Genomic DNA, 17,624 nt, shown 5'->3' with positions numbered 1-17,624 from the left:
ATGTACCAAATCTATGGTATGAATATGGAGAGATTTATCAACATATTGCATAACAAAGTATTTGATGAATTATACAAACCCAATGGACTTAAGATACTACAACAATATACATAATATACATAATAATAAATAAATAAATAAACACACAAATATTCCAACTCGGTACATTTTAAAACATATTATTAGATTGTTGATCATCTAAATCATAAATAAAATTTCAACTATTTCAAGCTGTAAATGGTGTTACATTCACATTGTTAACTCAGCAGAATTCTTACTCCCATCCACAAGCATCTTAATTTTATGTACATATATAGAAGATCAGCCTACAAATTGAACTTGTTTCAAAAAGAATTGGTTGTAGTAGTAACAAAACAAAGTTCAACGTTATGGCTGTCAAAAGCTATTACCATTTGTTACGTAGTCATCAAACACAGTGCTCTTTAGAAACAATCATAGATGAATACTTGAGGTCGTTACACAATTATTTGCTCAATTGCATCTAAAAGACTAAGACGAGAAGAGAAAGTCTTCCTTGTGCTAAGCACCTACTAAATCATTGTACGACTAGTGATTAGGTTTCAAGCTTACTAACTCCTCCCTCTAAATTGCCACAACCTCAACAAATTTACTTCAATGTGGGAAAAATTAACCATTACCAAGCATCAGAAATAGAACTTGGTCGATTATGCGCAATACTGCCTGAAGCAGGAACCATGTGGCGCTTGAGTTGCTAATAAAATTCTGGAGGCTCGTGATCTGTAACGATACATGCAAAGAGGCATCACCAGAGAAATCCTCCTTGAACGAGAGCAGAAATACTTCACAATTAACACCTAAAAATGCAGAACCTGTCTGCCCTACGGCTGTAGAAACACCACGGTAGACCAGAGAGGTTGTACGATTAGTTTGACCAATGTAATCAAGGCATGAGTAGTAGCATTAATCTACCAATAAGTTAGCACTTCGTCGTCATCGCTGTAATGATATGCTTCTAACATTTGTAGAGCAATCAAAAGACGCCAGTAAGTCAAAAAGAGTTCAAGGCAACTTGACAGTAGACTCCTTGCGATCAGCTCCATACGCCTGTAAACATACACGCGTAAATATGAACCACACTCGAACTGAAGACAGCTCAAAAAATACAACTTCTAAGTGAGAAGAAATAATGACAAACAAACAGACATCTCCTGATCATAGGTCTAAAGATTTAATGCAGTTGTGATTCAAAACAGACTCCTTGTGTTAAGAAGGAAACAAAATAACGTCTCTCTCCTATGTAGATGGTAAGACAAACTGGCAAGTGCCATTAGTCACTGTCACTGTAGTGACCAATTGCCTCATGCCCATCATTAGTGTTCCCCATCCAAGAATTGTCAAACAATAACAGGCAGAGTGAACAGAGACAATAGGACGCTATGTAATCCTTCCTGCCAACCAAAAACGTGGGCTAGATGCAATGTGCAAGGACTTGAAATTACCTCAGCTCCGTAGCTCTTCCGATAGATGTGCGAGAATAGTTCAGGCGCATCGGGCGAGGGACTCTCCTGAAAAACATACAACCAACAGAATTCAGAAACGAGACCATGCATTACCTTGGTGATGAAAATGCGTATCAGGAGCCTAAAGTGTTAGCAGATGTTGGAATGTCGACTAATGGGTCCCAGCAACCATGGGCAGCCAGAGTTAATCGCCCTGAAGTAAAGTTACAAACCTTGGCCTTAGCAAGAGCATCTTCAACTTCTTTTTTAGCCTCCTTCTCAATTGCCTGCAGACACCAGAAACACAACTTATCGTTCAAGAAAAATACTACTGAGGTGTAGTCATGAAGTACTTAAAGCATAATGTCAATTGTTAGATTCTAAGAATTTGAATGTATAGTACTGATATTCACCTTCAGATCCGCAACTGACGCAAACTCATGAGATAGCAACAGTTTCCTAATCCTTTCGATGGGGTCACGCTCCTGTATACATCAGCAAAAAAGTGTAAGAAAATAAATCTGGGTCTCAGCAACTCAGGGCAAACAATCAATACCCTCCTAACCGAAAACAGTTTCAATGCAGTGAACGTCAACTTGATTAGAATCACACCTGTCGTACACCAGAGATCTCATCACGGGTTCGGTAGGTGCTGCCTGGGTCAGACATAGAGTGACCATGATATCTGTACGTATCCATCTCCAAAACCTCCATGCCAGAAAATATAATTCAGAAAAAGAACCCAAGCAAAAGCATCTCGGTTACGACATAACTGACGTAAAGCTGCAACACACAGCAAATGGAGTAAACCCCATGATTAGAAGAAGGTAAAGTATCCATGTGCTGGTTAGGAAAACAACAGCATCACTTACCATGGGACCGTTTTTCAAAGAGTATTCCTTAGCGAACTTCACGGCCTGCTTCACAGCCAAGCAGTCCATTCCATCGACCTGGAACAAAGATATGCATTGTCAATGAATTAAGACAATCACGCAAGCAATTCCTTGCGTGAAATGACCTACATTTTGCTCTAATTGGAAAAGAACAGAGCCTAATCAGTGAAAATACGGACATGAATCAGATTTTATCGTAACTGCGACTTAGCAACGACAAAGACAACATCGTACTGAATGCAACAAGGTTAGAACATTCGACAACGAAGAGATGATAAAACCTTCAATCCGGGGACGTAATCACCACGTTTGTAGTACTCAGGACTCTTGGCGGACCGCCACTCTGCTGTACCCATTCCATCTGCGACGGACAAATCCAATTTCTGATTAGGATAGAATTTCTGCACAAACGAGTCCACATGAAAAGTCTAACCATTCAAGGGCTAATGTAGCAAAGATAAATCTCAGACATCACTAGTAAGATATAAGCAGGGACACCTAAGACTTCGATTGGATAATTCTCAAGGTCCAAACTATTTCATTCAACTTACCTTCACCTCTGCTTATCACTAAACAAACGTAGAGTACGTAACGAATATTCATTGGCTTAGATATTCACTCTAATCATGTTTAAATGTCAATGACATCACAGCTTCTTGAACAGAAAGAGAAGAAATTCAAATGGCAATACACCCCTTCATTACCGACCATATGTAATCTTTTCGTAATCACTAACAATCCTCAAAAGGAATCCGATAAAGGCTCAACAATTGATGCCCAAATTGGATAATTACAGTTGAATCTCTTCAAATTAGGGACCCAACTCTTGCCGGAGGTACTCTTTACTGCGAAATCTACAGTGAACCCCGTCCGTCGACTTACTACCGATCGAAACTTCTCACGTGAGCAATTGGCATTATAGCCTTAATTCAGGATTTCAGAGCAATCACACTCACAATGATTGTTCTCGCAAACATAGATAACCGGCAGATCCCAGAGCGCAGAGATGTTCATCGCCTCGAACAACTGCCCTTGATTGGCAGCACCATCACCGTACATGGCCAGCGTCACTCCATCTACCTTCAAGTACTTCTGAGCAAACGCGAGCCCCGCACCTAGAGGCGTCTGAGCACCAACAATCCCATTCCCACCGTAAAATCCACCCTTCTTGTTATACATATGCATAGAACCGCCCTTCCCCAAGGAACACCCGTCCTTCCTCCCCATGAGCTCCGCGAAAACCTCCAAAACAGTCCCACCTCGCCCCAAGTGTGTGCAATGGTCCCTGTAAGCCGTAATGATGCAATCCTTGTCATTCAAGGCGGCCTCCATCCCCACGCACACGGCCTCCTGTCCATCGTACAAATGACAGAACCCTCGAATGAACTTACTCTTGTACAAACTATCCGCCGCGATCTCCATCCGCCGCATAACAAACATAGTCCTGAAGAAATCCACAAGCTCCGCGGCGGAGGTCTCCACCGTCGACGATGGTGGATCCACCTTGTGACCCTTGAACGGCACGGGGATCTCGAGTGTGAGCGGGTCCGAGCTCGTGCTCAGCGCCCTGGCGAAAGTGGATCCGGGGGACACCAAAGCCCCGCCATTCAGCACTTTGCCCGCCTTCTGCCATGCCTGCCGCAGCGCCATGGCTATCACTCCTCACCCCCGAAGCCTCGACGCTTGACAAAGCTTGAGAAGCAGCAGCATCAACAACAACAACAATAAGCGAAGTAAAGCTAGGCAGATATGAAGTGAATGAGCAAAGCGACGGGAATCAGGAGAATATTCTTCCGCTGCCCGGGCGAGCCGCCTGCCCGAGCATCAAGGGATTCTCTGTCTCGTTGTCGAGTCTCCACGGTCCTAATCACTCCCTTCTGTAAGGGTCGGTCTTCGGTCCTGCTGAATTGGACAGTTTGCCTCGTCTCGGTCTTAGGGCACGGTTTCCTTTCAAAGGTGGAGGGAGGTCAAGCATGTACCGCTCCCTTGTGGGTTTGGCCTGCTTTCAGGGCATCAGCACCTCTTTCATGACAAAGTTGCATGTTGTCCTGTGCATCTTCAAAAGCTTTTCAAAGTCAAGTCATGACTATGTTGAATACTTGTTCATGACTTCTTCTTTTTTTTCAACCACTCGGAAGTGAAATATACCTAGATTTTGACCCACTTTTTGTCTTCGTTATTGGGTGGACTACGGTTTTGTTATTTTGCAAAAACTGTAGATTGCACTTTCGTAACATGTCCAACACACTTGTGACCTAAATGTGTGTGTGTGTGTAATTGTATGTGTGTCTTTGTATGTATATGGTAAATTGATTCCTTTTCTAATTTTTCTTGGTCTATTGTTAACCTTGTTTGATGCTTGCACTCAATTTGAAATGACCCAATAGTGATTTTTTGGGGTGTTTGATTTTAATATTCTTGTTGTTGATATCTCATTGGCATGTAAGCATGTGTATTCTCTTTGGCATAAATGCAGGTAGGCTTCCATGTTTCCTTTTGTGTGCAAATATCTCATTGTGCAAAACCACAAATTGCACACAACCTTCATTAGTGCAGCAACGACCACAGAAAGTGCAAATTGTAACCAACCCTAACAAGTTTGTGTTGAATAATCTAAACTAACACCTCCACTAGAGTTTATGAAGAGTTCACTTTGATGAAGGGTAGACAACTGTGGAGATACTGCATCCATAGACCACATGAATCAGCACAAGATACACAAATCTCGGCCGACACAGAGGAGTCTCTCTGCTACTATGGAAGCCCAACAACGGAGAAAAACGATACGAACTGCTCAGATGGAACAATATCCTTGTCCTGCTAGTCTACGATGCGCTATTGCAGCTAAAATTTACGGTGAATCATTTACATAGGCGCAGTGATATACTCGGCGTTGACTTCTGTAGGTACTTTTGTTTCCGACATAGAGAAAAGGCTGGCAGTTGCTGAGAAGATCTATTTATGTTCTAGTTCAACTTTTTATCACTCAACACACGTGACTGACGTATCCACAACCTCTGATTACGAGAAGTGGATGGACACAACGAGTGACTGCTCTACTGCAGGAAGAAGCATTGTTTGTGTGCCAAACTAGCAGAGGAGAATTGAATCGCACGGACTTTGTTACCGTGGAGTGTTAGATGAGCTGAGTGCTAAGTATTATGTACACTAGCGATCTAGATGGAGTATCTGAAAGTTTAGTTCAGAGGGGGAGCGGTGTTGGTTTTGGCCGCTTTTTCCTTGAGGACATGAAGAGGGAGGTCTTCGAATTCTCGCTCGACCTCGACCCATTTCCCTTCCCTGTTCCGAACAAGGCCTTTGTTCTCGAGCTGCCACCAGTTGCTCGGAATGCCAGTTTTTTGGGGGCAGGCGAAGTCGGAAGCCTTGTATATGAGCGCCAGATAACGATCGACGACGGGCCTGAATTCTTTGCCTGGTCCGTGGTAGCCACTGAGCAAATGCAGGTAGGCTTCCATGTTGTGCGCGTTCAGGAGATTGCCTCGCTCCCTCAGTTCCGGCGACATTAAGTGGTTGAGCTCAATCTCTTGCCCAACGTGGGAGTAGGTCCATGGAAGCTTGTCCAGAAAGTTGTTAAACATCGTGAATTCCTCGTTCAGGAACATGCTTGGTACCTTGGGGATCATGTCTTTCACGTTTGTCACTCGCAACACCTTGACGCCCAGCTTGCGCATCTTGTCTGTGTGAGCACATCAAGTAGGTTGATTCAAAATCGGCGAAAGATTGAAGCGACTAAACACTGAGCACTTTAAGAGACAACACGAAGTATGCGAAAGAGTAGAGCAAAGCCGATTATCTGCGAAAGGGTTGTTACCAACTCGGGGTCCGGCAAATGTGAAGGCTGTCACCGGGATTTTCCGACCTACCTTACTTTTCTTCGTAGGGTCTAGAGTAGGTTTAATAGTTGGGCTTTGTCCAAAAGTTCCAAAATCGACATCGACGCCATGACGGTTTACGCCGGACATAACAATGTCATATGCTGACAGAACGGACATGGCCCCACCTAAGCTGTGGCCCGTGATCGTAATGCTCAGCTCCTCGTTATCGTATTTCGTTATCAACCGCCGAATCTCCGTCAGGAGCTGGTCACGCGCACTCGCTCGATTGTAGCGCGTTCGGCGATTGGCGGTCGTGTAGAGATTCAAAAATCCTTCAAATATAAATACCTTCTGATTCCAAGGGACGTTTGGATCACTAGATCGCTCGTCGAGAGCGTCCGGGGCCATATTCCCAGAGAGGTTAGCAGCCCACTCGAGCTAAGTTGCTGTGCCGCGCCATGCTAACAAAATGTCCCTCCGTCCCATTTTCTTGATCATCTGTTCATCTGTGCAGACAGCGATAAATCCGACCCAGTTCGAGCTTCTGCTCCAAGCATCCGGCGCTTCGTTCCGCAGGAGGAAGCTGTCAACACTGGTGGTCGCGAACAAGTAATCCGTGATCTCATAGCCTGTATCCTGCAATCCTACCTTTTGGAGCATCTTCTCTTTGTTGTAATAGCAGCTGCCTCTGTACTTCGAATGCGGCTGTCCATCAAATGCGTCGTAACATGCCTGTGCGAATTCACCGTATCGGATCAACTCAGTCCGAAGATCCATATCCAGCGGATTCAGCAATCCCTTCCAGTCATTCGCTCCGTGGATCTCCCTCCACCTCGACGCCAAAGTTGACGAAACTATCGGATGCTGTTGGATTACACTATCGAACATCTCTGCCACATACCCAGAATTCTCAAAGGATCCACCTCTCGGAGCCGTCTTTGCAGTTTTGAACAGCTGCCCAGATAATTTATTCCCACCAGACAGTCCCTTTAGGGAGTTCAACTTCGACACCCTCCTTCGCACTGCACCCTGCACTCCGCCATGCACACGACTGTCCAAGGCCTGCACGCAACGGTTGGGCTGCACACCCACGCTTCTGCTCACTGCCACTTGTGCCATGGAATCACCAGACCCTCACCGAGCACCCCACAAGCATCCACAATCCTACCAAAAACACAGCATGCACATATGTTGATCACAGTGCAGTCAGTTCCATGCACTAAGACCTTCGATCACTACAACTACCAGCATTTTCGGTTTCAATTAACGACCAACTCAATCTAAGATTTCACGACCCTGCACAAACATCGCTTCTACATCGCATTCGGAACGCAAGCATCTGAAATGGACAAGCACCAATCTGCTCCCCAAGGCTCGCACCTACTCGAAATCTTGGTTGCCGTCGAAAGTCGGAGTAATAAATTTCAGTGAGCTGATTCCCGACCACCTCCGACATTCAACACTCCAGTCCCGTTAGAGCTCCTTCAATAGCTGTACTAAGCGACAAGAATGTCTTATTCCACAGTCTGTGTGAGAGTGCAACCCGCAAGCGTTTATCAGGAAGCTCTAAGAAAATAAGTTCCAGGTGGGATCCAGTTCAGAACAGTTTCCAGGCATTAGACTTCTACAAAAAAAAAACAGAAACATTTTTATTCATAACCATGTCTCACACCTGAGTGAGCACCTGATGCAAACGGTGAACCACATCAAGGGCTGGGCCGGAGAGGATTCATTGCCCGCTATTACCAGATTCTTCCCTACATTTTGCGACACAAGAATTGCATCGGACTCACACTTCCTTCTCACACTGCCAGTCAATTGACACGTCATATCCAACGTCAAATCCAAAACCTAATCCCAGACTCTAAAGAAAAACGAAATAGACATATTTAATTTAACATGCAGATAACAACAAAAGGTAAAACCTTTGGGCGAAAAAAACAGACTGAAGTTTCCGGTAGTTCATATGCACCCCTCAACAGTGGTTGTTGCTCAATTGTGTGTAGGGCAGGTCAAGATATTACGGTTCTCTCTGGAGGGAGGGTTGAGGCTTTTCACAATCTTCGGTCACTAACAAAGCATGGCAAGTTGCTCTCTCTCGCGCTTTGTCTCTTTTGCCTCTTGCTTTAAACACTTGTGAAGCTGTAGAGCTTGACACGGAATTACCAGCATGGTGAGGAAACTGTGAACACAAGGGTACGGTTTCCACGTAGTGATGGAACCAGGACAGTGAGAGATTCAACCCAGTTGCTGCCTCTGCTGCAATAACTTATATGGCTTCTTCTTCTTCTTCTTCTACATGCACACACTCCGTGTATTTCATCTCACGTCGTAGCGTTGTCTTCGTGCAGGATAACCCACATCAGGCCAGAATGCCAGGCTGGTTCCAGCATCACCCACCACCTCACACTTTTAATGTGGAGCCCCTCCTCATTTAACACCTCTGCGTTGTTCCTGAACCAACAGATTATTTTTCTGGTTTTTCATTGTCTTTTTTGTTTGTGTTTGTTTGCTTATATTAGCTTGTTTAATTCTATTAAAACAGGAGAGTTAGGATCCTCCCTGCCATTACAAATGTGGGTTGGTTTTGTGCTGCCATTGTTAAGTCTGTGTTGTGATTTGGAGGGATTGTGTGACCTGATTAGGCAGAATGACTCTGGTTTTAGATGACAAGTATTAGGCTCTTGTATGTTGTGGAGACTACTCCACATTTTTTTTTTAAATGGAATATTTCTAGTTCAGGTATTGTGAATGATATGCAGGAAAATAAACTGCTTGGTGTGGGATTTTGATTATTATATTTATTTTTTTTGATTCGAATTCTAAATTAATATATGTTACCATATTGTAAGAAATGAGCTAATTTGTCCCTTTTCCTTCATCTTTGTTTCCATCCCATGTTTCAGACAATCTTCAGGTTTGGATTCAAGTTCTTGAGATTAATGTTCATATTTTATAGACATGCTTGAAGTTCATTATCTCTAATCACTATTAGCAAGGAGACACAACCAGATTTTGTGAAGAACGTATTTTTATATCTATTTTTATTGGTAAGGTGAAATATATATATATATATATATATATATGCGTTTTTATTTTTTTATTATATTTTCTGTTGATTCCATAAATATATGTTTCCTTCATGCATTTGTTATTATGCCTTTGTAGTGCATCAAATGTATTGGTGGTAAATACTGTCATTGCGTCATATTTTCTTTTGTTCACATTTAAAAGTTGGAAGATAAGTATCTAGTTGTTTTTTAAGTTTAATGTAAGCTCCGAAATAACAGAAAAATTATAATAAATGTTTTTATTTGAATGAAATGATAAATTGTTATGATTCTACAACTAGAACATAAAGTTTTGGAGGTTTAAAAAATTCCCAAAAGTTGAACTGCAGTACAGGAGTATTTAAGCCAACAACTTTATATTTTTACTCAATATATTTATTACTTGCATCCTTCAAAGACAACCATGCATCAGCAAAAGCATTGACGGGAAAGCTTTCAAATCTTTGATTAAATGTTAAAAGAACTTGATAAGTGTTTTTACTTTTTATTTGTAGATGTAGACTGCCAATTTGTCTTCTATTAGTGCAGAGGGCATAATTGATGGATTGATGAAATATATTTCATTATTTCGTTTTAACTAATATGGTATAGGTAAAACAAATGAGCTCAAAATACCAAAATTGGATGTATTCAAATAAGATTGACTATGATCTGTAACTTCTACCTTGTGTTGATTGCTTGGTTTACATGTAAGATGTGGTATTTGTACGAAAATAATACATAAATAAATAAATAAATTGTAAATTATGTGCAACTATCTAGGTTTAATTTTTTTTAATTTTAATTTTTTATAATTAAAGGTTGCAAACTAAATTGGTCCTCTTTACAAAAAATAAGGACTTACTACAACATAATGAGATATGTGGTACATGCAAAATATTTACCTTGTGCTAATACTATGCTTGACTTGTAGATATAACAAAACCAATAAAATTTAGTTATGATCTTTAAGAGACTTCTAATTACATTATAATTATAAAATCACTATTAAAAGTACTTAGGAGTTTAAGTAACAAACAGTGATACCTTTTTAAAAGTATCTATGGTTATTTAAATGGATATGGTTGTTAGCCACCATTATGAAGTTGTAATCCATCTACTATTGGTTTGCTCAAAATTAAAAGCTAAACTCAAAACTTTAATAAAACCCAATAGGGTAATGTATCTTATTCTTCAAGATCATAATTGATAATAAAGTGTATACAACCATATTTGGCATTATGAAAGCTTTTTAAATATATTTTTCTTCAACCTTAAGCAGTCCTTTCTAAATGATGTTTAAAATATAGTTTTATCTTGTGTTCTTTTTGGAGCAATCACAATATTCTTCATCCTCCATTGCTTTCATATCTGACATTGAATTGTATCTATACATATTTTGAACATTTATGAAAAAATAAAACATTTTTTAATATAAATTCTACTAAAAATATAGAGTTCTAAAAACTAAATTTTTTATATAAATATTTCTTTAACAAGTCTTTGTAACATTATTTATGACAATGAGATTTTGGTAGCCCCCTTTAAATCTTTGGGTTGCTTCCCCTTAGAAATACCACTAAGAACTTGTTTCTAAGTTAGGTTGAATTTTCACCTTTTTGGTTGAAAAAAAGCCCTACAGTGTACCAAAATAACCAAATGAGGGTAACAAAATAATTGTGCCCTTAGTTCAAGAATTTAATAGAACATGGTTAGTCTTATAATATCTTAGAGGTAAAAATGATTATAACTAAATAAAAATATTTTTTAATATATTAAAAAAATCCTTCAAATTTTGGACCCAATAATTTATTTGTGTGTTATAATATAATGATAAAGAGTTTCAATTTATGCTTACAAATCCAAACAAACATGCATCAATCAAATATTTATTGTAATATTTGCAATGTGTGTGTGTATATATATATATATATATATATATGAAAAACTAATACACAAATAATAAGAAAATGTGTGTTAGTTTCTATTTTTGAAATTAAAAAATAATGATACTAAAGCTATTCAATCATTTGTGTCACAAATTATTGATTTTGTTTCTTTCAATAAAACTTCCTAAATGCCATAATTTTTTGTGAATGTTCCCAAATTGTACATTTCAACACTTCTTCCTCAGCAATCATCTTTATTTTGTTGGTAACTTTTGTTATATTTTCATGTCAAAGAGATGTAATTTTGCTTCAAATTCATCAAAATTTCATTTTAAAAAAAATATTCCAATGTAACTAATTAAATTATGTTCAAACCCAAACTTTGTGAATTCATTGCATGATTGGCGTCAGTATTAAAGCTTTTTTATAACATGAGACATAAGGACATCTTTAATTTTTATCATAGGTTTTAATCACTAATGTAGTATATATTTGAATGTCATAAGCAACGGTGGCAATTTTTATTACTCAATGCAGGGTTAAATGTTTTAAAAAATATCCCAACTCCCTTTTTTTTTCTTAGATTTTAAGATGTGTAAACGAAAAGCCTCAAAAACTGGAAAGGGAACAAACAAAGAAACTAATTGCTCATCTTGTTTTAGTAATACCAGTTTAATTATTAGATATTGCAAACTTAACATACTATTTATAGTGTAATTATTTGCTTTATATTATGTTTGTTTTATTTTCGTCAATGAATTTTTTTCTAGTAAAATTTATTTTAATTTAACTTTGTAAACGAAATTGAGTTGTAAGCAGTGACATAATTTATCACATTAGATTGCCTAGAAAATGTAATATAGGAATGTCAAAACCAAAATATAAGAGATGTAGAAAATTATTAAATGTAAAAATGATAATTTGTATACTAAGTTGAGATTTGATGATTTTGAGCACACTTGATTTTATATTTTATATATTTTTTTAATAACACGATAGTGTATGGTTTATACATTTAATTAAACGTCATGGTAAAAAGGTGAAAAACCATCTCATACAATTTTAATGATTAAGTCACATTACAATTGATTGCTCCAGTGCATTTTTCAAACCTACATGTCAACCCACACATCTATACTATTTTTGTTGTCACTATTTGTGATTTTGACCAAGTTTTAAATAAAGAATTAAAATAAAATAAAATCACAAAAATTAATGTGATTGCATCCTTGTTAGGTTCTTTTTCTTCTTCAAATGCAAAGTAAACCCTTTACTATTATATATTTTACATCCAAAAATGATTCAATGGTGAATTCATTCATCCGTCGAATGAACGGAAAAGTGAACGACGAAAACGAAAAAGTAAAAAGTACAAAGAGGTCTAATAACGAATGGACACTCAAAAAAGATTAAAGGCGTAGCTTCCTTTTAGGGCTAGGGTTTCAGCAATTTGTCTGTCGCGTCCAATTCGCCGAGACTCGTCGGAGCTCATCGCCTGCAATGGGTTTGGTTGCCGAAGAGATGATGGTGGTGTTGATTTGAGGCGGTGTTCGGGGAGCAATTCGGGCTGGGATCGCTCAGTTTTAAAAGGTTTAATTGGTAACGCATTTTCGTGTCCTCAGCCTCTGCCACTTCCCTTGCTTTTGATGAATTTTGTTTTCACTTTAATTGAACTCGAATTTGAACCTTGAATTTCAGTGACTAATTTGACAATTCAGTTGGTTGTTTTGCAACTAGAGTTCGACTCTTCCCCGGCTTTGTCACGACGTCTGCCGTGAGCTTGTAGCGGTGCCCCAAGTTGGAATTGGGACTGTTTTTTTTGTTTTCTTTCTGTTGTGGTGGTAGGAACGAGTTTGGTGAGGTTGAGTTGGGAGGAGAGAGGATGGCGGCAGCAGGAGTGGATAACACGAGTCGTAGGAAGTGGGACAAGGAGGAGTTTGCGAAGCGAGCGAGAGAGAGAGAGGAGGAAGAAGAGGAGGAAGAGGCGGGGCGGCACAGAGGGAAGCCCCGAGGTCCCCCTGTGCAGAGGAAGCCACTAAAAAACCGCGACTATGAGGTTGATCTGACGTCGCGGCTTGGGAAGACGCAGGTGGTGACACCGGTTGCACCGTTAAGTCAGCAGGCGGGATACTTTTGTAGTGTGTGTGAGTGTGTAGTGAAAGACTCTGCGAATTATTTAGATCACATCAATGGGAAGAAGCATCAGCGCGCGTTGGGCATGTCCATGCGCGTAGAGCGGGCGTCGCTACAGCAAGTTCAGGAACGGTTCGAGTCTTTGAAACGGAAGAAAACTGTTGGGGGCTTTACGGAGGAAGATTTTGATAACAGAATACAAAAACAGAGAGAAGAGGAGGAGGAGCTGAAGAAGAGTAAGAGAGAGAAGAAAAAGGAGAAGAAAAGGGGAAAAGAAGAAAGGGATGAGTCCACAGATGTTGTCGATCCAGATATGGCAGCCATGATGGGATTTGGGGGATTCAGCTCTTCGAAGAAATAATCTGGGGCAGAATCAGTAATTAAGAATCAGGTTTACAGACTTTCATCATTTTCATTAGGAAACCAAAGTCTGCTTGCCACCAGCATTACCTCGTAAGCTTTACACACGTCCAAATTGCTGAAGACCTTTACTAACACTGACGAAGGCCTCAGGCTTGTATCGCCTGGGCACAAGAGGGGAATGGTTTTGCCTGATCTAAATCTGTGAACGGGCAACTTGACCACATATTTCTTTGACCAATGTTATCATGTGTTTCACATCGTTGTGAAGGCTCATATGGGTGGTAGGATTACCCCTGCGAGGTGTAGGTGTACATTTCTAAGAAAATAGAAAAAAGTCACGGCGAGATGCTGCTCACACTGTAGGATTGTTCAAATCATCGATCGACTTCTTCTTGGTTCTCTGCAGATGGAGTGCAGTGCTCCTTCCAGTCTGTTTACCAGTAGACTTTGGTTAGTTTTTTATTCCAGAAGGAGTCGCAGTGACTCTAATCTCATTTAAGTTTCACAAGTTTGCGGCTAGAAACCTTAACTGGGGGGAGGGGGTAGGTTCTAGGCTTTGGTTACGTGGCTGTACCCTAGTTTGGATGACAATGTTTTGACACTGCTGCAGACATCTGCAAATCATGAAGTTTGGTGCCGAAGGTTCCTCTTGCATGCTTGATCTGAAGTTGATAAAGCTGGCATAAAATGTAGTCATTCAGATCCTTTCAATGGCCACCACATCGGTAGTTATCATTTTATTCGTTGTACTTTTGTGGTTTGGTCATGTTGCGAGCAATTATGTGAATTTTATGGACTAAATGAAAAGTTTAATTTGTATTTGTACCACTGAGAAATGGAATTGTTGGCTTGCATTTGTGGTCTATCTCAAACAAAAATTGCGGTAGTCACTTTTATTTGGTTTGTTTTTTGATTCTAAGTCATCATGTGTTAAGACAGATCATCTCTCAAATCTGTACTTGTCAATGCATGTGCAAGGATGACATGGTCACAACATGATCTGTGTAAGGGTGGCATTTGGGCATAGAGTTTTGTTCTTGCTTGTTGGTGCTGGACTTGCACACTCTTAAATTAGATAAATGACTCTTTTGGACCTTAGTGTGCAAGCCATCTTCTTTGAATATGAGCTTCAAAGTTGTTTCTTTCCAGCCATTTTTGTGCCCCATAATATGTTGCAACAACACTTTAAGAAATAAAATTATTCTTAATATGTTAAAATAGTGTCAGCTATATGGAGTGTGAAGTTCTTAGGATTTGGTGGACTCTATAACTTATTAGTACATTAGAACATATATGCAGTAATGTTATTGTCATTCAAAGATCCCCTTTGTATATATGTAGTTGGTATCACCAAAGATCCACTTTTGTATATATGTAGTTGGTATCACCAAAGCTTTATGTTTTACATTTATTTCAATCCAAATATTTTAAAAATTAACAAATATTGATATCCTATGACATAAAAATGCTACAATAACTACAATAAATCCAATAACACGTCTTTAATAGTTTGATAGTTTGATATCATATAAATTAGTATTTGGAGATGTCTAAATAATCTATTTATATCTAATGTCTTTTCTACTTATAAGGTCTTTATACCTGAAACATATTTTAAAAGATCATGGTTAAAAATTCTCACTAAGGTCTTTTACTTAGAAATTTTTTTCCATAAAAAGACTTGATTTCTTGGATATAAAATAAGATGAGTCTATAAAATGTACCAAATATTCTTTTATTACAAATCTAAATATATTAACATATATCTTAATTTTAATAATTAAAAAAAATATAACAAAATTTACTTTTAATTCTTTAATATCTATCTTAAGTATTTTTTTAATATAACTTTTAAAAATCTTTTTAAATCCATATCTTAAAATAAATAAGAATAATATTAAATATTTTAAAAAGACTTCAAATAAAATAAATTAAATATTTAATAATATTAAAATTTTAATGTTATTCATGCTATAAAATAATAATAATAATAAACTAAATAAATATTTTTATTACATTTTCTTATCAATACTTTTGATTGTCTTTTTTTAATATAAAATAAACTAAATAAAGCTTCTCAATTCCAACCAATCAAGAAATTTATACATTGTCATTTCTTATAATGTCTTAGTTTTAGATAAGGCATCCTTAAAGTTTCATGCTATAAAAAGATATATCTTGCTTAAATCTTAATTCTTCATGCTTTAGATATACACTAATTTAAAAAATTATCTTAATATTTATATTTATTCCATATCTTATCTTGTTACAACATTCCTATAATTCCAAACAACTTCTTATTTAAAAAATGAATTAAATACTATCACTTTCATATCGATTTAAGAATTACAACAATCAATTGCATTACTAAAGAATAATGTGAAAATATGTGCATAGAAGACATTGAAATAATATTTAATTAGTAAGTAAATACTTTGTTGGCTTTCCTTTTATCTTCAAAATTAACTCTACATGGCATAACATACTATCTATAAAGTTAAAACTAATTTCTCCATACTCTTCTTCTATCCTCTCTTATAACTCTATCATTCTAAATAGTTGCTTTAGTCAAGTAATTCAAACAATTTTTTAGATGATTCTACGAGGATTCTATTGAGTTGAAGTCTAAATATTGCATTAGATATTACAATACTTACAAGCCAAGTTCTTCAAAGCACTCCTTTGTCTTTTGAGAACTATATTTTGGATTATTATATTATTAAAAAATCACATCATCAACACATAAGTTATAATAATCTATGATATTTAAAAATTCTTTTCATAGAATCTTACAATATAAGTTTGTATTCATATTTCTTTCAATTTTAGTAACATAAACTATGTCCTAGACTATCATATAGCTCAAACTATAAGTAAACCACGATTATGCTCAATGGCTACTTAATAAGTATAGTTGGACTATGCTTCTTACTTATAGTTTAATATTGGATTTGCCAATTAAACCTCAATTAGTTTATCTTGGTCTTGTTAGATTACATAATTTTTTTCTCATCTTTAACAATTTATTACTTGTATTGTAATAATTAAAAAAGTCCAAAGACACTTAATTATTATTATGTGATAGCAACAACTTCTTGGTTTTTGGTGCCACTTATAATCTTTTTTTTTTGAACAAATTGCACATTATATTGGCATACATGACTACATTGATGTCATAAGCAAGGTTCATAGAAACTTCAACCAAAATAACTACCCGTCAAGGACATGAACCTTGAAGAAAGAAAATCCTCAATACACTCTTGTGTCACTGAAAAGAATTAAAAAGTCACTCAAAGATGATATAATATTGAACTAGAATGGCTATTGCCAAAAATAAGAAGACTAAAAAGTCTTGAAACAAGACTAAAGACTAAAAAAGTATTAATAAGAGTGAAGAAAGCTTTATTCTTGCCTCCATATATACTCTTAATTAGGAATTATGTGGCAATGTCCTATAGGACCTTCAAAAGATATTGACTTTGCATGACATGTATCTTAACTTGCAAGGCAAGTTTTCTATATGTACACCACATAGTTAGCTTGTTTTTCAAGCTACCAATACATGATTAATTTGTTGACTAAGTTTCTAACCTATCAATTAACTACAAATACATGTAAAGTCAAAGTAGTGTCTATGAAGGTTCTAAGAAGCTTCTTTAGAAGGTATTATGAAATTAACATATTTTTATCTACTTTTATCTACTTCTATCTAATCATATAGGTATTCATTAAAGTACCTATGTATATCCCTAACACTACCTTGTTTGTTATTATATTATGTAAGACTTTTTATTTATTAACATCAAATAAAACTTGCAATCAAGCTACCTTAATAATGAAATACCATAGATCATGTTTTTTGTAATTGCAATTAATTATTGTAGAGTTAATACTCAATCGAGTTTAATACCTTATATTGTATTAGTCTTTATTCTAACACTTATACAATCATAATTTATTTTATTTTTCACAATAATTT

The 17,624-nt window shown here is 37.4% G+C and overlaps 3 protein-coding genes across 6 annotated transcripts; 1 reads left to right on the top strand and 2 right to left on the bottom strand.

Annotated features, from left to right (window-relative positions):
* Positions 1–440: 440 nt before the first annotated feature.
* Positions 441–4,085, bottom strand: LOC112281163 (pyruvate dehydrogenase E1 component subunit alpha-1, mitochondrial). Its single transcript, XM_024517394.3, has 8 exons — positions 3,331–4,085; positions 2,656–2,735; positions 2,354–2,431; positions 2,094–2,189; positions 1,895–1,966; positions 1,715–1,768; positions 1,482–1,547; positions 441–1,086 (listed from the first exon to the last, which is right to left on the bottom strand). Exons 1-8 carry the CDS (start codon positions 4,022–4,024, stop codon positions 1,042–1,044), a joined length of 1,185 nt encoding a protein of 394 aa, XP_024373162.1. The 5' UTR covers positions 4,025–4,085; the 3' UTR covers positions 441–1,041.
* A 744-nt stretch (positions 4,086–4,829) lies between these two features.
* Positions 4,830–8,304, bottom strand: LOC112281164 (phospholipase A1-Igamma1, chloroplastic). The gene is given in 3 exon segments (XM_024517396.3): positions 4,830–6,071; positions 6,207–7,374; positions 7,591–8,304. Coding segments are annotated over 2 exon segments (1,623 nt in total). The 5' UTR covers positions 7,330–7,374; positions 7,591–8,304; the 3' UTR covers positions 4,830–5,571.
* Positions 8,305–12,597: 4,293 nt separating this feature from the next.
* On the top strand, positions 12,598–14,385 carry LOC112281165 (uncharacterized). 4 transcript variants are annotated; one of them, XM_090249863.1, is made up of 2 exons: positions 12,598–12,739; positions 12,887–14,385. In XM_090249863.1, exon 2 carries the CDS (start codon positions 13,032–13,034, stop codon positions 13,641–13,643), a length of 612 nt encoding a protein of 203 aa, XP_090105989.1. In that variant the 5' UTR covers positions 12,598–12,739; positions 12,887–13,031; the 3' UTR covers positions 13,644–14,385. The 4 variants fall into 4 exon arrangements, with proteins under 4 accessions (XP_090105989.1, XP_024373168.1, XP_024373170.1 ...); XM_024517400.3 differs by having other exon boundaries at positions 12,600–12,748; XM_024517402.3 differs by having other exon boundaries at positions 12,609–12,739; positions 12,868–14,385.
* The last annotated feature ends 3,239 nt before the right edge of the window (positions 14,386–17,624 follow it).

The sequence above is a fragment of the Physcomitrium patens genome, chromosome 4 (genome assembly GCF_059467195.1).
Source record: "Physcomitrium patens ecotype Gransden chromosome 4, ASM5946719v1, whole genome shotgun sequence".
NCBI classification, from domain to species: Eukaryota; Viridiplantae; Streptophyta; class Bryopsida; order Funariales; family Funariaceae; genus Physcomitrium; species Physcomitrium patens.
This window is presented reverse-complemented; position numbering and strand designations above follow the sequence as displayed.

Coding starts and splice junctions, on each gene's coding strand:
- LOC112281163 (XM_024517394.3), bottom strand. CDS start 4,024: ATGGCGCTGCGGCAGGCATGGCAGAAGGCGGGCAAAGTGCTGAATGGC. Junction 1,769..1,894: donor CGTCAGTTGCGGATCTGAAG/GTGAATATCAGT, acceptor TGGTGTCTGCAG/GCAATTGAGAAGGAGGCTAA. Junction 1,548..1,714: donor ATGCTCTTGCTAAGGCCAAG/GTTTGTAACTTT, acceptor TATGTTTTTCAG/GAGAGTCCCTCGCCCGATGC.
- LOC112281165 (XM_090249863.1), top strand. CDS start 13,032: ATGGCGGCAGCAGGAGTGGATAACACGAGTCGTAGGAAGTGGGACAAG.